At 40.5% G+C, this 26,556-nt stretch overlaps 2 protein-coding genes across 4 annotated transcripts; one reads left to right on the top strand and one right to left on the bottom strand.

Moving 5' to 3' along the window:
- The first annotated feature begins 94 nt into the window (after window positions 1–94).
- Window positions 95–18,839, top strand: GCFC2 (GC-rich sequence DNA-binding factor 2). 3 transcript variants are annotated; one of them, XM_061372321.1, is made up of 18 exons: window positions 95–498; window positions 1,768–1,872; window positions 2,968–3,126; window positions 3,817–4,035; window positions 5,017–5,102; window positions 6,796–6,911; window positions 9,380–9,566; window positions 10,547–10,670; window positions 12,098–12,176; window positions 12,805–12,917; window positions 13,660–13,859; window positions 14,291–14,441; window positions 14,715–14,836; window positions 15,845–15,921; window positions 16,687–16,753; window positions 17,225–17,371; window positions 17,716–17,840; window positions 18,200–18,839. In XM_061372321.1, the coding sequence occupies exons 1-18, from the start codon at window positions 96–98 to the stop codon at window positions 18,312–18,314; spliced, it is 2,595 nt and encodes an 864-aa protein (XP_061228305.1). In that variant the 5' UTR covers window position 95; the 3' UTR covers window positions 18,315–18,839. The 3 variants fall into 3 exon arrangements, 2 of the variants coding, with proteins under 2 accessions (XP_061228305.1, XP_061228304.1); XM_061372320.1 differs by having other exon boundaries at window positions 14,288–14,441; XR_009728307.1 differs by lacking the exon at window positions 18,200–18,839 and having other exon boundaries at window positions 14,288–14,441; window positions 17,176–17,371.
- A 481-nt stretch (window positions 18,840–19,320) lies between these two features.
- Window positions 19,321–25,440, bottom strand: MRPL19 (mitochondrial ribosomal protein L19). Its single transcript, XM_061372149.1, has 5 exons — window positions 25,229–25,440; window positions 23,479–23,597; window positions 22,817–22,951; window positions 21,560–21,741; window positions 19,321–20,796 (listed from the first exon to the last, which is right to left on the bottom strand). Exons 1-5 carry the CDS (start codon window positions 25,438–25,440, stop codon window positions 20,581–20,583), a joined length of 864 nt encoding a protein of 287 aa, XP_061228133.1. The 3' UTR covers window positions 19,321–20,580.
- Between the last annotated feature and the right edge of the window lie 1,116 nt (window positions 25,441–26,556).

The raw sequence follows: 26,556 nt of genomic DNA, 5'->3' as shown, positions 1-26,556 counted from the left end.
TTTGCTCTTGGCGAGGGGTGGTGCTTTGGGGGTTTTCGCGCATGCGCGTTGGGGAAGAGGTGTGCGTGGGGCTGCGCGGGTGCTCGGTGGACGCAATGTTCCGGCGTCCTCCGCGTAACTTTCGCGGCCGGCGGCGTGCAGCCTCCAGCAGCAGCAGTGAGGAGGAGCCCGCGCCCGAGCCCGCGCCCGCCGTTGCCCCGTCACCAGCCCCCGGTTCCAGCTCCTGCTCCGAGCCGGAAGCGGAGCCTGAGGGGGGTGAGGAAGGCCCTGGCAGCGCCGCCGCGTCCCCGGAGGGAGCCAGGGCGCACGCGGCGGAGGGACCGTTACCCGGAGAGGGGCCGCCGCCGCCGCCGCCAGAGGAGGAGCCGGTGGGGAACCCCGGGGGCCCTGAGGAGAGCGGAAAGGCGACAGCGGTCCGAGGGCCGCGCATCGCCGGAAGCGGGTCCTCGCGGGGGGGAAAGGTGCTGCTGAGTTTCGGTAGTGAGGAGGATCCAGAGGGTGAGTGTCCGGCAGCGTCCTACCATCCTAAGGGCCATCGAAGCCGCACCGGGCCGGAGCTTGGATGCACTGGCCTAGCCTCCGCGCCCCGCATTCGGTCCGCGGCTTCCCGGAGCGCCAGACTTTTGGCGCGGGGAGCTGCGAGTCACCATTACGTCTCTTTCTCTGTAAGCAAAAAATAGCGATTCTGCGTCAGGGATAGGGCTGTTGTGGGGATTAGAAACGAAACCCATATAAAAGTATTTTGAAAGATTATGTATGGCCATGTGCTTTTGGCCGGGAAGCATTTGAGAGCTTCTTAGGGCTGGAGAAAACCAGAGAAAAGTGTCATAGAATCGCATAATCCCAGGTTGGATACCCTGGTCCAGACTTTCTTGGGATATGTACTCCAGGTCATGTTTTACCAAGAAAGTCTGGACCCAGCCAAATCTTAAAAGTGTCTAGTGCTGGGGAGTCCGCCACTGCCCTGGGGAGATTATTCCAATCCCGATTGTTCTCATTGTGAAAGTATTTCTTCTAGTGTCCACTTGGAATGTTACAAGGAGTAACTTGTGCCCATTACTCCATGTCTTTTCCATGTGACTTTGTGAAAAGTTAGTCTCCATCTTCCTTGTATCCACCCTTTAAAAACTGGAACGTGGTAATAAGCTGACCCTTTTTTTCTCAAGGCTGGTCAAATCCAGCTCTCTCAGCTGTGTAGTACACGATTCCATGATTAGGCTGCTTAATGATGAAGAAATTTAAGTAACTGAAGCTTAAATGTTTAGTTGACTTTTCTGGGCTGTTGCTTTTGTGGCTGATAACACAAAACAGGTTAGGGCAGCATACTTGGATGAACTTGGATGAACACAGACTGCAATAACAATTTCAGCACTACAGTGTTGCTGTATTGAGGAGACTGAGCTGCAGAATTTTTAATCAAGTGCTGGAGTTATCTTGAACAATAAAGCCATGGAACTAGTTAGAATATGGAACTAAATGCCTTAGTTAGACTTAATGCAGACAGAACTTCAAAAACACACTGTGCGCACACAGAGAGGGGACACACTTTGCATGTAATGTGTGTGTGTATAGAATCATAAAATAGTTAGGGTTGCAAAGGACCTTAAGATCATCTAGTTCCAACACCTTGCCGTGGGCAGTGATGCCTCACGCTAAACCATGTCACTCAAGGCTTTGTCAGCCTGGCCTTGAACACTGCCAGGGATGGATGCGCATATACTGCTATCTGTTAATGTTACTTGGAATAATTTAATTTTACCTAAATAGGTGAAGAATGCTTTAAAATTAAAAAGCCATCCTTCAGTGAAGTAACCTTTAGAGTTCGAAAGGAAAGCCTGCTGCCTGCCCAGACAGAAACCGGAGAAAGCAAAAGTAAGTACTTTTTTCAGTTAAATATTTAATGGAATGCTTATATGAAGACGTATTAAAAAATTAGAAGTGAAGAGTGATGTACAAATACTGCCGTTAGATGTTTTATACATGCTAATTGAGTCCTGATTATAGTTACAATGTTACTTTAAATTTTAAAGGTTTAAAATTTTCATCTTTTTGTGCTGAAGTTATTTTCCATATAACCTTGGTAGAAAGTATCAGAACTTCGAGGCTGTTCTTGAGAAGATTTGGTTATGCAGAAATCCTCTAATCCCCTTTTGACAACTCTACCAATTCATAGATGTACCCTAATTGATACTGTTAGATTAAAATAAATTAGATTAAGAAATGTTTTGGCTTTGAGCAACCTGCTCTAGTGGAAGGTGTTTCTGCCCAAGGCAGGGAGGTTGGAATCAGGTGATCTTTAAGGTCCCTTCCAACCCAAACCATTCTGTGATTCTGTAATTCCTTTTGAGATTGTGCTTCAGACGAGATGGTAAATTTTCTTTGTAACTTCTTATAGAACTATACCTCATACCCTTATGGAATGTGACATGTTCTGTTGTTCAGTAATCTGATGATTTACTGAAGATGTAGTAACAAGCAAAGAGAACTCAATGTTCTTAAAGAATTCAAAGATAATTGGAGACAAAACAGTCATAAATAAATGTTTGTAGTGTAAATAAAGACTCCCTCATTTTTAATGCTTACAAAATAAGGCAGTTTTTCAATATAATTTGTAAAATAAAGCAAGGTGAACCCAAATGTGCTATGAGCTATTAGGATATTAATCAGTTGTTATCTGGGAGCTGATATCATTGCTCTTGTGCATGTATATGTGCTCTTTGCCTCAGAATGACATCTTAGTTTAGGCCTATCACAGATGCTTGGATTTGAGACAAGAACTAGCTTGTAAATGTCTGTGTTGGAGCATCAGAAAATTTGATGTATTTTGATGAGGGCAAGTGGTAATAGATACATGATAAGTCTTTGCTGCAGCAAGGTGTAAATAATTACTGGTAACCAGTCATAGCACATCAGATTCCAGCAGCTGAAACTGAAATCATGAGTCTTAGTTTTTTTGCCCTAATACAGAAATCTGCCCATTGGAGCCTAGAACTGGCAGCGTTAAAGACCCTTATGAAGAAAGGGAGGAGGAGGATGAAAGTCATTCTGCACTAAGTGAGGACTACAACAGCTCAGGCTCTGAAAATGAGTCCAGCTCTCCACAGAGTTGGAAGGATAGATCACCAGGTTAATTTCCTGATTTTTTTTTGTTTGTTTGTTTTTAAGGAAGTTACTTAAAAAAACCGCAAAAAAACCCAACAAAACAAAACATTTTGTCTTTTTTGTCTGAAGTACGTGACAGGATGGGTGATATGAATCCCACACAGCTTAAAACATGTAATGTGTAAGCATCTTGTTTGTCCTGACTTATGACTACCCTTCTTCTGAAAGAATAGCGGCAGTTTTTGGTTGCAGGTATTTGTTGTATTTGCATGTTAATTTTGGAAATGGATCAGTAATCATGACCATTGCTTTCAGAAGAAAGGCTGCAAAAAAATTCCTGTTTGGCAGTGGTATAAGTTCCCTTCATAAGATTAAAATATAACCCACCTGTGCTGATTTGTAAACATTTGGTTCCTTTGTAACTCTCTGAGTTTAGTAGCCCTGATTTTCTGGGGAGATGGAAAAAAGGAGGACAGTCTAACAGCAATTCATTTAAAAGAAAAAAAAGTTTGAGCTTTGTTTTCAGACTGAGAACCACTTTTCAAGGATTCATTTCCAGCTTCTTATATTAACATGGTAAACAGTGTAAACATCTTCTGTCCTATACTCAGAATTGTATACAGTGATCCTGAACAGTGGTGGTTATTGACATTAGGAGTGATAAGGGGTGTTGGTTTTAGTCTTCTGCTTAGATGTTTTTTCTCTTCAACGCAGGTCACATCCTCAGTGCAGATTGTATTGAGGATGCTCGGAGGAAACGTCAGATAGCTAGGATACAGGATGATTATCTTCCACTGGATGTTTCCAACAGTCACAAGGTCTCTCAGAGGAGAAAAGGCAGTGGTTTAGAGAGTGAAGATGAGTCTGATACAGAGAATCTTGATTTTGTTCCTAAAATGAAAACTCTTAGGCAGAGGATGACGGAACACATGGGTGAGTTTGTGCTGTTTCTGCTAGTGGTTGTGGCTTTATTTTACTTATGTCTGGAATAGTGTGGGACTTGTCCAGTAAGGTTGTGCAGTGCAAGGCTTTGGCCCTCAGGGCTCTTGGCAAAATGCTGTACAGCTGGTATTGGAGGTTTCTGTGGGACATTATCCTGGTTTAGGTCTCACTAATGTGGTGCAGGATGTTTTCAGACACATATAAGAAAATATTTTCTGGCCATACTGGCTGCAAAAAGAAAAAAAATACCCGAAGCAAACAAACAAAAAAAAACAAACCGCCCAAAACCCAAACCCTTGTAAGAGTCACAGCATTTAACTTGAGTAAAGTTGCTGTAAATCCTGCCTCCTGCATCTAATCTGGTCTTCTAAGTGCTTTCCCTGCACTGACACCATGGCTTCAAAAGTGAACAAACTTATTGCACACAAAGCATATCTGGCATTTCCATTGCTTTTGTCCTCTTACAGCTGCTTATAGTTTTGCTTATGAAGCATGGATTTACTTTATTATTTGAAGAAGGGTTATGAGGAATGCATAACTACAAGCTGATTCTGCAATTCTAGTTAATGTTAATCAGATTTTTGTATCTAGTAGAGTGTATGTTTTCGAACAATCAAGGATTTACTGTGCATAATGTCACTCACTGTGTTAGAGTCTACACTTAAACCTTATATACGTGTATTATATACAGCTTTGCCTTTGGTCCTAAACCAAGATGTTTGTGCTGCTCTTACTACAGTAGTTGTCTGAGAAACAGTATGTTGAGGAAATTGATATTGGTGTAAATGCTACAGATCCCACTAGCTATTGCCAAGCCTTCCTTGCCTTTCCGTTTGGAAGTCCTCCATCTGCAGATTTTTCATGTGCTGTTTTTTGTGTGTAGTAGTGATGGGGAGATCCATTGTTGCTTGGTGGTGGGGGTGGGAAATACAGGATGTAATTATATCTATTAATGATTATTTCAACTTTCAGTGTCTGAGGGTGATGAATCAAGTGAAGATGAAGCCCAAATTAAGTGGGAAGTTCAGCAAATAAAGAAAGCCATTAAACTCTCTCAGGTGATGCATGCTTTTCTAACACTTGGAAGTTGCTTTTTGCTCATAGGCAGTAGAGCTTCTGTGGAGTACTTCTGTGTCTCCTTCCTGTCCTTTTGCTAGAGAGGATTTGGGAAGTTATACACTGATTCTTCAGGGAAAAGATGACTAGAAATATGGGAAGATAATAATGAAAATCTGTAATCTCTGTATAGCTGTTCAGAAGCAGGGCATTGTTGCTTGCATACATCAGAGGCCAGTACCTGTATGTGGTGGAAGACTCTGAAAAGCAGAGAATAGAATTCTGAACCCTTGAAAGCAAAAGTGTTCAAATAGCAGCAATGGTAAAAAGTTGTAAAACAAAAATTATTCTTTTATTATGCTAAATTCCTGCTGGGTGCAATCTGAGAGCTCTCTTCAGCAGTTCGGCAGAATTCTGTTTTCTTTCTTTTCTCTGGTAAATAATTGACAAAAATAAACTCTGTATCTTCTGATGAGCTGGAAGTTTTGTTTCTAGCTTGAATCATTTACTCTGGGTCAGATTAGGAAAATCTGAATAACGAGTTCCTTATGTCTGAATAGACAACTGTAGAAACTTTTGCCTCTTAAATGGGAGCAGTTAGAGGACTGGGAGAAAGTTATACCTTTTTGATGCTGAATTCCAGATTCAGTGTGATTGGTACTCTTAGGTCCTCATACTTGTTTCTGGGAAACTTAATTTCTGCTGTTCAGGGAACTGCAGCAGTTTTTAGTAATGGGCTTTGTTCGTTACGGACTTGCTTGCTTGAGTGGACTGTGTTTTGGCTAGATTTTAATATACACCCTTCCATGGTTTTAGAACAATGTCTTTTAATTTACAAGGTAAAACTCAGTGGAATCCTTCTTTGGTTATAATTCCAGTGAAGCTGAGTGGTGAGTGGAGAATCTCCGTCTTGACCACTGGCTTTGTCACAATATAGCATTCATATTTGTAGGGGAGCGGAATCAGAAAGCTTGATATGAGAAAATAGACTATTAAATGACTAATAGATGGCAAATAATTAATCATAAATATATTAAAATAGCTTTAAAGGAGCAAGATATAATAAAATCAGGTATTGCCATCACTACTTGGCTGTAGTTTATTTCCACATTCTATATTTAGACTTTTGATACCAGTGAAGTCTCAGTTGTCAATGTAGAAGCATTATAGAATCACAGTATCAGCTGGGTTGGAAGAGACCTGTAAGATCCTCAAGTCCAACCAGTACCCCACAACTGCCAGGAGCTTTTCTTATGCTTTATAAAGGATATGGAAAATAATAATTCCAATAGACATAGGGTGCTTTGCACATTAATGCTTCTACAACTATTTAAATGTTTGAGAAAGTTTTCACCTGCTCTGCATTATGCGCTGTTGAAAGCTATTAATATTTTCAGGCCAAAACAGCAACTCAGGTGTACCCTAAATTGTGGATTATTTTGTGCTGTTTATATGTATATGCACGATATGTTTTTACACAACATACATATGCAGGGTTTTGTATTTCATTTTCCTTGCCTCTGTGTTGTGCTTTTCTGTACAACATTTTCCTGTACTTAATTTGATTGTTGAAATACATATCTTTATATCATATGCCTTGTGTATTGGAATGATACATCTTGTTGATCTGAAGAGCTGCAGAGGGAGGACTTGTGTAAGCTGTGTATTAAAAATTAACACTTAAAATTCTTGTAGGAACCTTATGATGATACTTCCCTGTATGAATCACAATCAGCTAAAGCAAAATTTGATCCCTCTGTTTCTCTGCCGCCTGTAAACTTGGAAATTGTGAAGAAGCGACTGACTGAAAGGTAAATCCTGCTCTTATGAACTTCACTTTTGAGTTCTCTTGAGTGTTTGTCACAGAATGGGAGACACAAGTTTGAAGTTTTTTCCAGAATATTGGAGGATTTTTGGGTTGTTTCATGTGTACTAATTCCTGTTACAATATCTATTAGATTTTAAGTGGCAATGATTTGGTGTAGGGGAGCATTTGGACTTTCAATTTAAATGGCAACAGCTTTTTATGCTTTTTAGTATTTGACAGAAGCATTGGTTCAATGCTATGTTTGCCCAGCAAGCAAAACTTCAAGTGGGGCAGGTGAAGCTGACAATCCTAGCTCCCTTACAGTGGCTCTTACACCAGTATTTCCTAAAAGCAGCGGTAAACTCTGTACAGCCTGCTTAGGCAAACTAGAACCTTTCTTGATATTTCTTAGTTGTGAGCCAGGCTGTGACTTTTCTTTAACAGCTCAGCTGCCATATGGGTAGCTGAAGCATCCTGGGATGGAGATTGGAACCTCCCAGAGGGTGTGTGAAAAGGACAGTTGTGGTCAGACGTCCCAGGGTAAGCCATTGCCTGTCATCTCAGAGCATCAGGAAGCAGCTGCTCAGATAAGTTTAGACAAGTAACGTTATACAGCTGAGACATAAGAAGCTGCTATGAACTTGCTTTCTGCTCTCTCTCTATATGCTTTGCTTTCTACAGACCATCACTGACCTGCTTTTTTTAGAAATTTGCAACTAAATTGGACTAAATATTTGTCAATTTTATGCTCTCTTTGCCATAATCACTTTAAAGGAATTGAGTTAAATGAAGTAGGAATTTTGGTACAGAATCAAATAAGAAAAATAAGAATAAAGATATGAAGAGTGGGAAACCCATCTGGAAAACAGCAAGAAGGGGAGGGGAGACCTGTTTAATGTAAGCTTTGTAGGTCTGTTTAACATGGTAAATGCTGAAACCATAGAATAGTTAGGGTTGGAAAGGACCTTAAGATCATCTAGTTTCAAGCCCCTGCCATGGGCAGGGACACCTCACACTAAACTGTGTCACCCAAGGCTCTGTCCAACCTGGCCTTGAACACCACCAGGGATGGAGCATTCACAACTTCCTTGGGCAACCCATTCCAGTGCTTCACCACCCTAAAAGTAAAGAATTTCCTCCTTATATCCAATCTAAACTTCCCCTGTTTAAGTTTGAACCCATTACCCCTTGTCCTATCACTAGAGTCCCTAATGAATAGTCCATCCCCAGCATCCCTATAGGCTCCCTTCAGATACTGGAAGGCTGCTATGAGGTCTTGACGCAGCCTTCTGTTCTCCAGGCTGAACAGCCCCAACTTTCTCAGCCTCTCTTCACACAGGAGATGCTCCAGTCCCCTGATCATTCTTGTGGCTCTCCTCTGGACTTGTTCCAACAGTTCCATGTCCTTTTTATGTTAGGACACCAGAACTGCACACAGCACTCCAAGTGAGGTCTCAGGAGAGCAGAGTAGAGGGGCAGGATCACCTCCTTCGACCTGCTGGTCATGCTCCTTTTGATGCAGCCCAGGATACGGTTGGCTTTCTGGGTTGCAAGCGCACATTGAAGCCGGTCATGTTCATTTTCTCATCGACCAACATCCCCAAGTCCTTCTCTGCAGGGCTGCTCTGAATCTCTTCTCTGCCCAGCCCGTAGCTGGGCCTTGGATTGCTCCAACCCAGGTCTAGGACCTTGAACTTGGCATGGTTAAACTTCATGAGGTTGGGTATTTTTTATTGTAGCATGGTAGAGAACAGTAGTGTAGTTCAGTTATCTTTATTGAAAAGTGTTCTCTGCTTCAGAGAGGTGAAGTAAGTTTTGGTCTGTTTCTTGGTTCTGTTAGAAGTTTGCTCAAGCTGAGCAAACACTTGGGAAGTGTAAGGAGGGAAGGGGGAAGAAAAAAAGGAAGCAGAGTTGTAATATATACAAACATTCCTGTCTAATAGTTGGAGCTATAGATACAGGTTCCTATTTTTTTTTTTCAACTACTAGCAGCAGGAGTCCTCAGTTGGTTTGTATTTTGTAGCGAGCGCATGGTGAATGATGATAGATACTGCTATCCATGCAACTTAGACCGAACTGATATTCATATTGACATGCTGACATGAGCTGTAGTTTTCCTCAGATTACGTTGGATGAAATTCAATTAATGGGATGCCATGAAATTTGGCTTTTTATGATTTTAGGATGTATGGTACATTGAGCAACTTAGGTAAGATATCAGGTAAAATATCTAGTTAAAAATCAGGTCAAATATCAAAACTAGCACCACATAAATGGTGTTTGAATCTTCAAACTATGATGCTTGTCCAGTCCCATACTTCTGAAAATGCTGGCATGGGTAAATCTTCCAGCTTATGTGCAAGTCCTAGCAGAAGCAAAGATTTTTATATGTGATTATAATGGAAAAAATGTTTAGAAATGCATCAGCTGTTAACTTGGCAATAGTTTAGTTTTCTGTTTTTCCTCTCTTAGGATAACATCACTACAGAATGTGCACCGTGCCCACCAGAGGGAGTATGAGAAATACAAGGAGGACATTGAGAGTTCCAAGGTGACTGTCCAGGTGCTAGAGAAGTCTTCAGATGCAGCTCTGAATTACAAATTCTACAGGTCCATGAAAACATATGTGGAAAACTTGATAAACTGTTTGAATGAAAAAGTATGTATTTTTTCTCTTTTTTTTTTTTTTTAATACAGATGATAAAGGTGCATTCTGTCAATGAAAGATGAGGGGGGTTTGTTTGGAAATGGAGGGATACCATCCAGTTAAAAATCAGTTCTGTCAGAAATTTTAATGTAACAGGAAACAAACTAGCAGGAAAAAATATCAACCCTCACCTCAAGTGATGATCAAGCGAGTATAGGTATGTGTGCTTGAGATGTGGTCTCAGCTAGGTTCTGTTGGATGAAACCAAAATGTTATTGGAGGGACTTTCCTGCAGGTCTAGTAATGAGAGTGCGCTGAAGTTGAATGAGAGGTGGCATTTAAGTTCACTTTTGGAATCTCAGAATGTCTATTCAGGGTTGCATAACAGAGGTGGTAAGGATTTTGCGTTGGGTTTGAGTTGGGATTGAGTTAGCAGAGCTGTGTGAGAATTTGTGGACATTATTGGCTGCAACTGTCTCCTGATCTGCAGGCTTTGTGTATTTAAAAAGATGAAGGTTTGGAGAAGGGGAAGTGCCACCTGAAGTTTGGCCTCAGTGAAAGTAAACTGCTCTTATCCTCTATAGACTGTGCTATCAAATCTAATTTGTGTCACTTTGTTGCATTGCAATTGTGAATTTCTGTATGTAACTTTAAATAAGAAAAAATGAGTTTAATAAATACATTTTCTTTAATGGGTGGTGGCTCAAAGGCAAACTGAAATCAAACAAAGCACACCAATTATATTGCCCTGTTGAAGCCTTTTGTAGGGATACTTACGTAGTCCTGTGGTGAGCAACTGGCATTTAGTTTGTGCTTTTTCAGCCTTATAAAAAAGCCTGCAAAACTCCAATGACCAGGAACTTATTTATAATCTATGACAGTTTGGTTCTAATTTCCCAGCTATATTGAAAACCCATGGAAGTAGTTGGGTTTTTCCATTCTTTGGGGATTTTAATTAATTGAAAACCTGATTGCTATTTATTATATTTCAGCTGAAATCCATTAATGAGCTAGAATTGGCTGTGCATGTACTTCTTCAGCAACGAGCTGTGAGAGTATTGAAACGAAGGCAGGATGAACTGAAAGATGAATCTGCTTATATTCAGCATCTGACAAGTTAGTATGAAGTTAAAAGTTATTTTCTTGTTGAAACATTCGCTCTTTGAGCAGAAGTAAAGCTCTGCAGTTCCTTTTTTACTTTTATCTGCTTTCTCCTTTCCATTGTCTGTAGATGTGTTCAACTGACATGAAAAGCAGGGTGTTTACTTGCAGCATCACTTTTACATGAGACCATCTTTAAGGCTATTTGCACTCAGAATGGAGATTCCATATTAGGTGACACATGAAGAGAAGGGCATAAAGAAAAAAGCACCTTTGTGTTTTATCTAAACCAAAATGGTGTTTTTCAGTCACTGTAGAAAAAAATTATTGTGGTTACCTCACTTTCTTCCCACACAAATGTATTGTTTGTATGCCATATGAATCTGCTCCTATTTAAAAATACCTAACCAAGCATCCAAAACCAAACCCTTTAAAACTGCTTAGTTGAAGCAAAAAGCAGTATGCTTGGAGGTGCTGGGAACAGATGGAGGCCAGATGCACCAGTTTCTGGTAACTAGTAATCATATGGGTTCAGTTTTCTCACTACACAGGATAAACTGCTGATTAGAGGAAGCTAGCAGCCTGTATGATTTTGTAAAATGGTGTAGCAAGCTGACAGCAGGTGTTAAGAAGAAAAGGGTAGTGCTGTAATAAGTTGGCATTAAAATGGTTTTACTTAAAGCTCATTGCAAATGAGACTGTACTTGCATGTTTAATAGCACTTGTAATTGTTTTTTTATGGTCCTAGTTGTATTTAATATAGTGGAAGGGCTGTCTTTTCATATACGATAATACTTCAGTAGTAGTAGTACACTTGTTTTGGCATGTTGTGCACATACCACGTAGCTAATAGGGCTACGAATGAATGGCCAAAATAGAGAATGCTTCTTGTTTATAATTCTGTGTTAGACTCAAGAATCAGAGTAAGGGTAGTTGGGGTCAGTTACCACTCAGATAACAGGAGACAGTGGGGGGCTGACTAGTCTTGAAATCTAAATGCAGTGGTTTTTGAATAGTGTAAATCAGGGATTTAACTTCCATTACAGTGTTGGAACTGAACATCTAAAGTTACTCTTAATTTATTACATAGTTTCATTTTTGATATACAGGATGAAGGTAAGTCCCTATGCTTGCCTTTCACACTGCTGAGAACCTATCATGGAAGACATTAAGTTGCTTTTCCAGGATTAGTAAGCAGTGAGGGTTGTCTGGAATGTCATGAAACTCACCTTTTCATCAACTGCTATAAGGAAACAACCACATCTGACTATATGCAGTTAAATATAATACTTACTGTGCACTACTCTGGAGATTAGGTTTGACTTTAATTTGCTGTTTTCCAAATGAAGACCGGTAGGAGGAGGATCTGTGTTTCCTGACTGAAAAAATAGAAACTTTAAAATCAAACCATTTTATTTTTGTATGTTTTTGTTTTCTGATAGGTGGGAATGACAAACCCGGTAATGATGGATTAAAAGGTCATAAGAAGACACAGCTTCTGGAAATGTGTGAGCGTCGAAGGTAGCTGTTACGTATAGGTGCACTTAACTCCAATTTAATGTACTGTGCACTCGCTTCCTGTCACTCAGTGATTAATGTAAACCTGTAGGATTACTAAATGAGATTACACAAAAAATAACGTACTTGCTTTCCAAAACTTGAAGTACTTGGAAACCATCTATTTGTTAATATAATTCTGTTCATGTTGATTTGAATCTGAATGCTTATAGATCTTGTTATTTTAAATTAACAAGTCTTAAGTGAGGAAAAACTATATGAGGGGAGTTTTAATAAATAATGACTTCATACATAAATATATATTTGTATCATTGTATAGATAGCAAAAATAGGTGGTATTGTTGCTGCTGGGAGTTGGTGGTGAGTGAAAGCAAAGCAACATCTACACTCTTATCACTGTAGGTCAGTTACTACTTTTTTGTATAAGGACTGTGTTCAGGGATTGGTACCAACTCTTTTAAGTATTGGGAGTTTTAAAAGCTTTGCAGTTGCATTGGTGCCTCAATTCATAACTGTACTTTGAAGCAGCAAGAATCTTGGAATTCCCTATTATATGATTCTGTGATCATTTTAATGGATTTTCTGCATACATGGGAGAGGGTCACTCACCCAAGTTCATTACAAAATACAGGACTTGCAGACGGCAAGCAAGAGAGTGTTCAGGAGAAACAGATCATCATGAAGGCATGTCAAGTGACGATGAGCTGACTCCAGCAGAGATTAATGAGTTCCAGAAGAGCAAAGGTTGGTGACTCTTGTAATGTTCAAGAACAAAATCTTTTCGATATATTTTTTAGATGATTTTAGGAACGGTAAATAAATAAATAATTCAAGGTAAAGGAATACTTGTGAGTTACATATTCCTGGTTATGCACTGTAGAAAAGAAATGCAGTCAGGCAGTTCTGACTAATGACTCGGGAAGAATAGGTGCATGGGTGTAGATTTCTTTTGGTATGACTTGTGGTGGTGGCATCACACATGACTGGTTGAACTGGAAGTAAGCTCTTTTAGATCATGCCAAAGCTAATCTGACAGTACTCAGTGTGATGCTACAATGTGTTTTGTATAATCAGTTTGTTTCCTGGAGATAGTGTGAATGAAAGGCTGGTGTTCTAGTTATCTTGAATGAATGAATGAAGAGGAGCAGGCAAAGGCATAATACCCTTTTCCCAAATAACCGCAGAAGGGTTTGCATGTCTCAAGTTTTATCAGTGTTGTCAAGTTTGAAACATTGTGTCTGTATAAGTCTGTGGAGTAGATAATGAAGAAACTTGCCTGGTTTTGGTCTTCTGAAAGTATGTTTTATGAAACTGGGATTTCCAATGAGCCAGTTTTAAAACCCATTTCAGTATCAGATGTGTCAAAGATAAATGACAAATATCGTACAGATATTTCTCATGTCCTGTAGATGCATAAACTCTTCAGCTTATACTTCAATAAGTTCTGTGATTGTTTCTTTTTATTTCCAACTAATATTATCCATAGATAACGTTTTAGAGGATAGTAGGAAGGTCTTTGAAGATGTACATGCAGATTTTTGTGACATCAGAAAAATCCTGTTGAAATTCCAGGAATGGAAAGAGAAGCTTCCTGACTCTTACTGTGATGCTTACATCAGTTTCTGCCTGCCTAAGCTGTTAAATCCACTGATCAGAGTTCAGTTAATGAATTGGAATCCTCTTGAGGTGGGTGCACCAGCTGACTGTTTTCTTCAAAAATTGCACACGTGTTTGTGTATTAATACACAATATGAAAAATTAAGATGCTTTTTCTGTACATAGCACGGTGCATTAGAAATGAATAGAAAGATACTGTGTTGGTCTCAGAAACTGAAGCATGTGGTTGGAGTCTTCTTAACCTTCTCCTTTCCCTTTACATCCAGACCCTTTTGCAGTGCCCCATGTAAAAAGAATTCTTCTCTTGAGGTTTTTGAAGACACTTTAAAATTCCCACCTTTAGATTTCACCCTTAAGTGTAGTTTTCCTGGTTTGCCCCTGTGGCCTGTTCAGTGAAGAGGGTGGATCTGAAATTAAGTGGGAATCTCTGGTATCATTGGATGGAGGTTTTCTTTTAAGCCTGACAAGCTGAAATACTAACAGGAATGGTCTTTCAGCAGAATTTTACAGAGTTGGAAGAGATGCCCTGGTTCAAAGCTATAGAAGAATTCAGCGATGCCAAAGCCGTATCAGAATCAACAAGGGATGATAATCCTGATCAAGAAGTTTTGCCTAGGGTGATTGAAAAAATTTTTCTTCCAAAAATTGCAGGTATAGTGAGATTGTCTTCAAAAATGTTCATTGAGCTAGGCAATCAAACCTTAAATAAAAGCGATAGCTTTCAAATAATGTTAGTTATGTAATGGTGCTCCAAGATGTAACAGTTACATAGCCTCACTCTGTGGGACTAAAGCAACCACTTTGTAAGATTAGTGAGGGAGGCTTAGCTTTTTACGTGTTTGCTTCTATTACGTTGCAGTGCCTTGAACTAGAGCAGATATGTACTTGGGTATTGTGAGTGAAATGAATTTCTTTATTTTCCAGCATTTGTGGAGAGTGTGTGGGATCCTTTATCTACTTCACAGACAAAGAATCTCGTACAGCTTTGCAACAACATCTTTGTGAAACAAGTCCTCTCAAAAAATAAGCGCAGTCAAGCAAAAGAGGTAAAAATACAAAACAAAACAATTTTTCATCCACTGTGTGTGCTTTCTGTGCGTGCTCTTAGGGGCACTGTCCTGAAGTTGTTTGGTTCTGATTACTTGCTCGTTTTGACAAGATTGAACAGTTAAACTTTCAGCTCTCTCATGCTGTCCTTATTGAAGGTGGTGGGAGATGGGACACTCTTAGGGCAGAGATTAGCTTCTGTTCTAGAAAAGTTCTGCCTGTACCTACCAAGAAGATGATTGTAGACCTAATCTTGCTTCACTGCAGTGGCACTGGTTAGAATTTATGTTTGCATTTAATTATCTTTCCAAGTTTGAGCTTTACATGCTCATAACGTTTCAGTGGTCAACTCCTTAAGCTTTTATTTATGAAGTAGATATAAAACTTTAAGACATGAAAATCCCTAAAGGTTAATTACTTCACTAGGAGAAAGGCTACTTCTTAATCTTGGCAATCTTTTAATAATTATTTTTATACCCATAGTTACTCTAGCATGCCCTTCAGCCTGATTCCGGTTTTACTCTGATGTGAATCTGGAGGTGCATTTAGTATAAAACTGGTGAAACAGAATGGATATTTAGGCCCTGAGTATGAAAAGAAGTATTTTAAGAAAATCTTTGTCCCTTCTGAGCCTTCCAAAAGTGCTGATTTGAAACCATGACTTGAAGTCAAATGGTACAGTTGACCTTAGCTATGTTGTACAGAAAGTAAACTAAATGTTAGAAAAGTTAGGTGGCAATCTGTGGCACCTAAAAGCGTGTTGCCTAAAAACACATCCTAACCTAGCTATGGTAGTTAAATACACTAGGTTAACCCTGTAGGTAATTATAGCTGTGATTTGTCTACTGTTTTTAATATATTACTTCTCAGTGTGTTTTATATACAAGTGGCAGCTGTACTTAGCTGTAACACAACACTTCTAGATGAACAAAATAAGCAGTGAAGTTGTTACAAATGGAAGAGGAAGTCTTTCTTGTGAGACACATTAATAATTCTTTTTTTAATAGGATTTGATGAATGTGGTTATCCTAAGAATGAAGAAATCAGTAGAGGAAGATGTCTTTATTCCTCTGTATCCTAAAAGGTAAGCTGACTCTGGGAATCTTTAAAAAAAAAAAAATACAAATTTAATTCCTCTACCCTTCTCCCCCACAGCTATAGGTGAAGCATTGTAAACATCCATCAACACCTATGGAACAAACGTGCCTTCTACTGTTTTATTATGGCAGAGGTTATGAAGCCTTTGTCCTCTTCATGAACCCTTTCTAAAAGGGTAACTCCACTGTCTTAATTCTTTTTTCTTGTAACCGACAGCTTTTCAATATATGAGATTTACAGTCTAGCTTTAGCATAGCAATTTATGTGTGAGGGCCTGTCTTAGTCCAGATTGTCTGGTATTGTGTACCTGTGTCCCCTGACTTCCTCCTGTTGTTCCAAAAATAGGGCTTTTTATGATGGATGCTTATTTCTGGGCACTGTTTCGAAGATGGGAGTAAGTAAGAGTCTGGGAGATGTGGGGTTAAGATACAACTATGAGAGAAGCTTTGCTAAAGATGGGGTAGGATGTTTGGTTCTAAGCAGTTCTGTTTTGGTACCTAGCCATAAAATGCAGACACAGGTGTTTCCAATTGCTACTTCTATTGGAAGTTAATTCATAGTAGTGGTATTACAATGAGTTCAAATTGGCAGCTGTTTCCGTAGACATTTATTCTGGCTGCGGCTGTCACTGCTGAAACAATTCCAGAATTAACATTCATCAGTATCTAAGAGCTCAATTATCTGTTTATCTTCCTTTAAAAACCAAACAAACTCCTCCTGTTATCTTTTTTTTCCTTCTTTCCATGACCAGCACTATGGAAGACAGGTCATCACCACATTCAAAGTTTCAAGACAGGCGGTTTTGGTCAGCTGCTAAGGTAGAGAAATACTTTTTTTTTTTTTTTTTAATTTGCAGTTCATTTTATTGAAAAAAATATTTTATAGTCACTCAGGAAAGATATCTTCACTCAAGTCTGGCTCCTGGGAGAGTAAAACATTTGTATTAGGGTATGGATAACCATTGTGTGTATTCTTGGGCTTTAACCTGAAAGAGGGGAGATTTAGATTAGCTATAAGGAAGAAGTTCTTCCCTGTGAGGGTGGTGAGCCACTGGCACAGGTTGCCCAGAGAAGCTGTGGCTGCCCCATCCCTGGCAGTGTTCAAGGCCAGGTTAGATGGGGCTTGGATCAGCCTGGTCTAATGATACATTTATGATAAGTTTAATGTTTATGATAAGTCTAATGATACATTTAAGATAATGTTCTTTATCTTACACAAAACTTGTGATACTGTGTTTTAGCATGCTTCCAGCCACCCGGTATACATACTCTGTTTCTTCATTATTGCAGCTGCTCTCCAATGTTTTCCTTTGGGATGGAATTGTACAGGAAGATACGGTCCGTGATTTGGGACTGAGCAAGTTGCTGAATCGTTACCTTCTTCTGAACCTCTTAAACACACCACCGGGGCCTGATAGTATAGTAAAGTGTCATAAGGTAAAAGGTGACTTGTACATTGGAGGAAGGTTTAAGCTAAAAGCTTGTGTTTTGTTGTTGTTTTTATGAAGAGTGGTTGAAACTGAAGAGGAAATATTTAAAGATTTTAAACATAATTTAAAATTTAACTTTTTTTAATTACCTTGGTGTATAAAAGCATTTTAGGGCAAATATTGCTCCATAGGTTCTTATGAATAACTCCTTGCAGGGATAGTCAATCTTGGTTTCAAAGAAAAAGCACATGCTTCTAGTAATAACCAAATGTGCCAGAAGATCCCTGTCAGAAGTGATGGGACTTGATTATATTGAAAGATTTTCTTCTTATAAACTTCTGGTGTGAGCAGGTGGTTGCGTGTCTCCCAGAAAGGTGGTTCCAAGATCTTGAAAGTGGGTCAACCCTCCCTGAATTACAGAACTTCTGCCAGTACTTGCTCCAGTGTGCCCGTACGCTGCACAAGAGTAACCACAGGTAATAGATAAGGTTTTCCTGGGGATTTGGGCACTTCCTTGAATAATTTATGTTAAATACTTCTTTAAATACCTTAAGTCTCACGTATTTGACACTTTCAAGGTTGTTTTCATTGCATGTATTCTATAGACATAAAACAAAAGATGGAGTCCAAAATGTAAAGGAGTGCTTCTGCAGTTCTAGTTTGACAGTTTGAGCTGCCAGAGTTAGGCACCCTTAGTGATCAGGGTAGCCAAGGTCACTTGATGACAAGGAGCTGAGGACAGATACCTTACTCTTTAAGATGAGTAAATTAAAGTGTGCTTAAGGCAGGCACATGGAAGTGCTGCAAGATAATATTTTCTTGGGTTTTTTTGTAGCAATGAAACAAAAGAAGTCCTCCTCTTGCTGGTGAAAATCAAGGCTCTGGATGTTGTTGAAGGCTTCATTGAAGAGTATAAACTTGAACACCTTAAGTCGATGATTGGGAAGTAGAAGATTTTGAAGGCCCAATATTGCAACAAGCCCACTAGTCACACTAAACCAGCTCTAATATGAAATCTAATTAGTGAATCCTGCCCACTCAAAGTTGCAGTGGTAATCGCTGTCTTACTGTTAAATACATGAGGTCTCTTTTCCAAGTGTCTTCTACTGCTGTCTACTCCTAGGTTAAAGGATTCCTTTTACAAGTTACAGTTGTCAAAGTAAAGTGATGGTTTTGGGCATTCTAAGATGTATAACAATGTTTTATTTATCCTTTTTGGAAGGATTCCTGAAAAAGAGAGAAAAGTGCCTGTACAATTTGTCACTGCTCACCAGCAGACAACTTCACGAGCTATTTTCAGTATTAATGGCTAAATACCACTCTGACTTGGCATCATTGAGCTCTTCTAACCTGTGGTCCATAGTGATTTTGAGTAATGTCCAGCCAACCCTGGTGAAATAGAATTTGTTATGTTGCAGGGGTTTTGACTGTAACACAGAAACAAGGGAAATCAGTGGGCAGTGATTAGTGTGATGGTAAATCAGCGAGGGAAAAACCTGCACAAGAGAACACCTGGGGAAGAGCAGACGTTGTGAAGACAGCATCTGATGGGTGTGGTCTTGTGCTAGAGTGGTACAGGCAGAGCTGTTGGATGTCCTGTTTTGTCAGGCTTTTAATTACAGACACCTTGATGACAAGCACAGGAACCAAGTCAGTTACTTTCTAGTAACTGAAGCTCTAGGAAGGTCTTCCTTTTACTTCTAATGTTGTATAACTTTGTATATTTGCACTGAATATTGTTAGATAGTAAGAAGGATGCTTTATTGTAGAAACTGTGTAGTGCATCACAGATTCTGTGTGTGTACTTGGGACTCTATTTCTCCATAATCTTTTGGGACTAGAATTTTAATTCTTACAGCCTTAATCCCTGTGATTTCTTTTGTATTTTTTTAAGTTAAAAATGTATTTTTGTAAAGTTTTACCTGTAAATAGTTTTGATCAGTGTTACAGACAAGGTGATTTTTAAAAGGTTTTTTTTTTTTAATGAAGTAAAAATATTTTGCTGTGTTAATGACTCCTACAATTCAGTTCTTCAACATGTGACAGGAATGTTACTAGAAGCAGAAAAAAAACTCAGACACCATTAGCCTTCATTACCTCTAGGAGGTATGAGCTGATGTTCCACATCCTGCTTTCTAGTAATGGTGAATTTCTGTTGTTTTTCTTCTCAGAATGCCAACAAAATTGCAATAGGTCATCAGCAACATCCAGCAGCTCCTGACCTCATTGCTTATCTTGTTCTTGTCTCATCCCAGCTGTCTTTCCTGAAGCAACCAGCCTTATGCTATTATGAAAATGTGATAGATGTTCTGTCACAATTTAGCTGTGTAGGTGGTTCTTTCTGGAAGAAAGATCCTGTGCAGTGACTTGTAAGCACAGGAACAGAGTTTACACCTGCGTGCTTCTGCTGTGGATGTATAATTTTGTGAAATCAGCTGTCCCAGTACTGAGAACCTGCTCTGACCCTCTGTGAGCATTTATCTTGAACCTTACACTAACTCACATGATTTAGCTTAAACAGCATAGTCTGTCCAATCTGGTTTGGTTCTTCAGAACTGGTTTCAGAGCATTTGTATTTGCTCCTCTGTTGGCAGAGCAGTAATGCTCATCTCTCAGAAACAGGAAACTTTTTTTTTTTTAATGGGAAAACTAAACAGTGCTTATGCTTAGAGTATACAGTTGACTCAAATATCTCCACTTCCCCGCTATAGCCTACTACTGAAGTGAAGCAGTTCTACAACTGGCCCCTCCCTAGTCTGCAAAGAGAGAAGCAGCAGATGTATTCGGAAATGACAATACACCTGTCTTGTCTGGGTGATACAAACCCATCTATCTTGTGAACCGTAATTTTAAAAAGGAGCCAGATTAAAAGCCAGGCTGGACAGGGCTTTGAGCCAGCCTGGTCTAGTGGAAGGTGTCCCTGCCCAGGGCAGGGGTTTTGGAAGTAGATTAAGCTCCCTTCCACCTCAAACCATTCTGTGATTCTATGAGGCTCAGCAAAAGGAATGGCTGTTTCCAGAAACAGAAAGTCATTGCTCAACCACAAGAGTCTATGCTTTAAAATCTTCTGGAAAGGTTAACTTCATTGCTTTTATTGCTTACATTGCCTATGCTTGTAAAAAAAACAACAAACCAACTTGACAACTGATAATCTAAAGACTAAAGTCAAAGTAAGTATTAAATTTCTCCATAATTCCCAAAGTGCAAAAGCCATTACTATTTTTTAAGCTCTTCGCTCACTTCTTTCCAAATCTTTTCCTCTATTTTTGAGGTATCATATTCCCGCAGCATATCAAACTCCAGCCAGGGCTTGCTCCACTTCTGTGCTTCTTTCATTTTTTCCTCAGGTAGCTCGAACTTTATTCCTTTAATGTTGAACTGTGGCCTTTCCCACCGTTTTGACCATGGCTTAGGTTTCATTCGTACCTGCAGCTAGGGTGAAAGATTAACAAATTTTAAAACAACCCAAAAGGTATTAATCACAATTTTGATTGTGAGTTTAGCAAAAGGTGAGACCATTGCCCTAACAAGGAAATAAGAGAAAACAGACCAGTTTATCAGTTATAGGGAACTACTTCTTTACTCTGTTAGCCAAAGGGGAATTTTTTGTGTCTACATGACCATTGTCATAGTATCTTATGAAAAATTTTAATTAACTGTCTTGATTAATTATACAGTCTTTAGAGTGACACATTGAGTAAAGTTAAATCATCTTTTGAAGTTCTGCTCCTTATTAAGGAAAAAGAAGAGCAGCCTACTGGGAAAGGGAGGAATGATTGCTCTAAGCTACTGAGTTACCAGACAACACTCCAACAAGCTCTGCTGGTTTCTGGCTCTTCTCCCAGAATGCAGATTTTAGGTGTCACTTCCCGTCTTACCTTCCTTCTGGGCACCTTGCACTCCCAAATCCATAACCACATTACCGCTAATGTTTCTGTAAGAAAGAGCTTTACCCTCTGCACGCTGTTATACAGAGGCATGTGGAAGCCACCACTCCATGAAATTATGGAGGATGGCAGGTATTTATATTTTCAACATTTCATCACTACAGATATGGCATAAAGACTCGCCTTATTTTGCCACCCTGGTAAACTAATGTAGCACAGAGCTGGTTAACAGCCTGCCAGTGTATCAGTCAGATATGAAAGTTACCTAAATGATCCTCCACTTTCCCTCTGAAACACATGGCTCTTACCTTGTTTACAGGGATTTCTTCATGGGCTAAACGAGACACAGGTTTCATATTCATATCAAATGTACTATATTCAGGGAGAGCATCTCGCAGGTACATCAGGTTGTCATCCAGCCTCTTTTCCAGCTTCAGAACCTCTATCGACTGGATTCGAGGATTGTACAGTTCATAACGTATTTCAACACCTTGGAGAGAGAAAGTCTGACTTAATGAACCAAATTCATTAGAAATACTAACACCAATTCGCTATTCAGTGTTACACGTTCCTGTATTATTCAAGAACTTCCTTCTACTTATCAGAAAATTAAACATACAGCGCTGTGTGCATGTGTGATTGTATACGTGACTGTGTCTGCACAGGCAAATACCAATTTCCATGTCAAGTCTTTGATAACAGAATGTCTTAAGAGACATGGATGGCTTGAATTTAAGGAAGATGAGCTTGGGTTTTAAACTTTACTTCCTTTTGGTTACTATGGCTGGCATTACTTAGCTCACTGTATGTGTAGTGTGTATAAAGAGACACCCACCCCTTGCATATTTATTCTCAAAACATCAGTATTTGCACTGCCCCCCATTTTGTTGTAGACCAGAATAAGAACCTGTCAATAAATGCTGCTAATTTGTTGCTTGTTAAACAGTTCACGTGTACATCCCCAGTTCATGCAAAGACACAGCACTCAAACTGGGCTAGTATTTGCGTGGCTAGCAGAAGACCACACATCTAAGCACAACCATAGTGAATTGCCTTCAGTCTTTCAGAACACAGATCTATAAATCACTAAATGTAGAAAAAAAATTACTACACAGTTCCATGCCTTCAATTATAGAGCACATCAGCATCGCTGTGTGTACAGTTTTAAACTTGCACTATCCTCTTTTCATCTTCTCCACAGACTAAATTTCTACACCAGGTATCGCTTCACATACACCTCCAACATTTTTTTAGCTTAACTTTCTAGCATAAGTAGTAGCAGTAGGACAAGGGGTAATGGGTTTAAACTGAAAGAGGAGAGATTTAAATTAGATAGTAGGAAGAAGCTCTTCCCTGTGAGGGTGACAAGGCCCTGGCACAGGCTGGCCAGAGAAGCTGTTGCTGCCCTCTCACTCGCAGTGTTCAGGGCCAGGCTGGACGGGACTTGGAGCAACCTGCTCTAGTGGGAGGTGTCCCTGACCACAGAAGGAGGGGTTGGAACTAGATGATCTTCCAACCCAAACCATTCTATGGTTCCATGATAATTACCACAGTTAAAAACCCACCTTGATCTTCTATAACATTCCGAAGAACAAAGGTAGCGCCAAGTCCTTTTCCTCCTCTTTGAATGCAGATGCCTACAAACCGGTTGGTTTTGTTATTGGCATATGGATCTGCAGTAGTAACAGCGAGGATGCTGCCTGCCAAAAAAAAACCACATGAAAACAAAGAAGACTGGTCAAATAAATACCAAAATGTGGGAAGAGAGTCAGACAAAGTACATGCCTTCAGTTACGTTCTGAAAATGTTCTATTTTCCATGAAAACTGCCAGAATCAGAATAAACTTCTAACATGCCCTGAATTAATGTATGTTAGAGTGATTCTGCAGGTTAACTATGAAGCTTCTTCACCTTTGCACCTGCCCCTTTATCATTTACTGTTGACTATCCAAATTGAATAGAAATAATGTATTTTCCTTTCTTGAGCCTTACTGGTAAACCGTATGCTAAAGTGCCAGGATTGAAAAAAAACATAAAGGAAACTCATCAGTATTATATTTTTAATGGAAATCAGGTGTAAATATGAAATTAAAATGTGAAGTAGCATGTACAGGAACACATACTAGTTGATCTAACACACCTGACACTACTTAACAAAACCTGACCACACTTTTTACCCACCCCCACACCATAAAACACTGATGAGAGGTTTAGTGCTGTTACTGACCAACATAGAACTCGGGGATGTTGAAGACTTTTCTTCTCTGTATCATATCCTTCCTTTCTATATAGTACTTAAAGGGATCTGTTCTTCCTCTAGGAGGTATAAATTCAGGGCTCAGGAACCTTGAAGAAAATTCAAACTTAAAGTATGAACCAAAAGCATTTCCATAAAAAGTATCAGAGAATTTCAAGTATTTGGCCTAAAAATTAGCCACCTGTTAACCACTGATACCAGCTGCCTTTTCAGAGATACAAACTGCATTCAGGAAGTTACCAAATTTTTTTTTTTTTGTGAGGTTTTGTTGTTGGGTTTTTTTTGCTCATTTATTTCATTCTTTTAAACAATTTTTCAAAAACAGTAACAAATGCTGGTCTTCACAAGTTGACTGAAAGAGCTGAAGTTCAGTTACTGCTGTCACAGCTAAGGAATAGGTTATGTCACTGTAACTGTAATTACATGAATTACACATTTAATGACTTTATAGTAACAGATACAGAACAATATATTACCAGCTTTTACAAACCAATTCTACACAAGACACCGCATAAATGTTCTTTTGTGTTAGAGAGGCTTAAAAGAGACTCTCAAAACTATTTTCTGCTCCAACAAATTAAAACAATGCCAAGGAATTTCCTCATGCCCTGCAACTCAGTTATCCAAGTGCTGAACACACATCCTGACATGGTACTGGCCTGGGCTGAGGACTGTTTCCAACAGACCATTTGGATGTGGTCACTCTGGTTTGGATGGTAAGACCAGTTGGCCTCAGGGCTCGAGAATGAAGCTGGACACATCTAATTCACTAGCACAGATGTTTCTTAAAAGTTCTGGATCTGGCCGAAGAGAAGTGCCCAACACAGAAAAGAGGACAAATGCAAACCTGCCTTACAAACCCTATAGGGGCTGCAGGGGGGAGCAAAGGGCAATCTGCTTGGCAGCACATAGGCTGTGGTTCGTGCTGCTGCCTAAATAACTTCAACCCTACTCATGATCTTCAAAGCTGCACAATCTTGGAAGAATAAAACATCATTTAAATGCAACTGCCTGTCCTGCTGCATCACACACTGCATTTTTTACAGGAGCCACACAGACTCTTCACTTCTTAAAAGATGTTTCCATAAGGAGATCTTAACACAGTGAGGAAATTTTTGCAGTCTGGTTTTTAATACCTTCCCCACTCCTAGGCTGCCTACATGCTACGGTGTGTTTTTTGGGGGGGCAAGAAGGGAAGATGACCAATACAGTACTACCACTCTCCTTCCAGACACAGCACTGCAGTTTTAACCACCGTGCTATCTAAAGCAATGTAAGCTGGTTGAGGTGAAAATAAAACCACTCAGAACAAAAGATGCATCAGGAGGCTTACCACTGACATCAGGTCCATTTCACAAACAGCAATGTTATGTACTCACATCTGATCTCAAACGCTAGGGCAAAGGCTGACACAGGACCCAAGTCTCTGCCACCATGTGGAATACTGAGGGGCTGCATGCCTCTAACAGAACCGCACACATTAACCCAAATTTGCAAAAGTGGTTATGCTATACAGTTTTTTCATGTTTCACACCTTTCAAGAACCCTAGAACACAGCATTTTAAGGTGTTTTAAAACATATTTCAACAAAAATAGTCTTTATCAGAACTTTGAACATGCTTTTTGTGTAGCAACACCTTGCAGCTTTAAGGAGGTGGTCACACTAATCCCATCTCCCACAGAACACACGCCCGCTGCGGTATGCCGCAGGACACCCTACCTCCTCTCATCTTGCTGCTTCTGCTTGTCAACAATGACGGGCTTTGGAGGCGGCTGAAATTTTGCCGGTTTTCCATCGCTGTCCGTTCGACACCCCGAGGAAGAAAAATACCCTGCAAAAGATAAAATAATATCAAACCCCGTGTTTTCAAGTTGACCCGCCCCCAACAGCCGCGCAGCTCCAGACCCCCCTCCCGTAGGCCCCGGGGGCATCCCCCTCTCAGCCCCGCTTTCCAGCACACTGATGGAAAGAGACAGGGACAGACACGGACGGGAAGAAAGAGGGCAGCGGGCAGGCGGGGTAAGGGGCAGGGCGGGTGCTCACTGCCGCACAAGGCAGCGCTCCGCGGCAACAGCCTCCCGCAGGCAGCTGCCATGACGACTGCAGCCACTTCCGGCCCGGTGGCGCGTGCGCGTAGAGCCGCTATGGCGAGCGAGGGTGGACAAACTATCCCCGGGCGCGAAGCGGGGCCGCGGCCGTGGAGCTGCCTGCGGAGAAGTGAGGGGCCGGGCCCGCCTGGGCTCATGTGGAGCTTCCCCACTCCAACACCTGGCTGCGGGGCGGCCCAGCTCCTACCTAGGAGGAGTTTTGGGTGTGGAAAAAGTGTTCAAGGCCAGGTTGGACAAGGCGCTGAGCATCCCGGTCTAGTGGAAGGTGTCCCTGCCCATGGCAGGAGGTTGGAACTGTATGAGCTTTCATGTCCCTTCCAGCCCAAACTATTCCATGACCTAAAAGGAGGACCAGAGAGCACCCGGCTCTAAATCAGCCATGGAAGGGGAGATGGGCAGGTGCTGTGGTGTTGTGTTGCACTGCTGCAGCTGCCAGTGTGTCCCTGGGCTTACCAGGGTCAGCAGGAATACAGTGCAGGCATGCTCGTAGTAGTTCTGACCACTGGGGGAATCCAACAGGGTTTATTAATGCTGGCTTTGATGTGTGCAAGTGTTTATATGGTGTCCAGAAACCAGGTCTTGCATGTTTTCGTGGTAGAAAAGCTCAGCTAATATTTTTTTCTAGGCCATTGTTAGCACTACCTGTAATACAAACGACCTGCAGTCCCAGTGTTTTCACCATTACTGGTTTAGAAATTATGATACACATTAGTGTTATGGAGCTACTTTTCATATGTATCATGAGGGGAGAAGTGGGGCCGTCATGGGGCGAGATCATGGGGGGACAGGAGAGGTGGCCATGAGGAGTGAAGGGAGAAAGTGAGGGGAGAGCAGAGGTGGCCTTGAGGGAAGATCATGAGGAGAGAGGTGGGGAAGTCATGAGGAGAGGGAACAGGAAGGGCAACCATGAGGGGAAATTGTGAGGGGACTTGAGGGGTG

This window comes from Neopsephotus bourkii, unplaced genomic scaffold (genome assembly GCF_033783945.1).
Source record: "Neopsephotus bourkii isolate Nb327-2 ecotype Australia unplaced genomic scaffold, CSIRO-AGI_Nbou_v1 NB_1600, whole genome shotgun sequence".
Lineage (NCBI taxonomy): Eukaryota > Metazoa > Chordata > Aves > Psittaciformes > Psittacidae > Neopsephotus > Neopsephotus bourkii.
The sequence above is the reverse complement of the archived record's forward strand: the minus strand, read 5'-3'. Positions and strand labels throughout refer to the sequence as shown.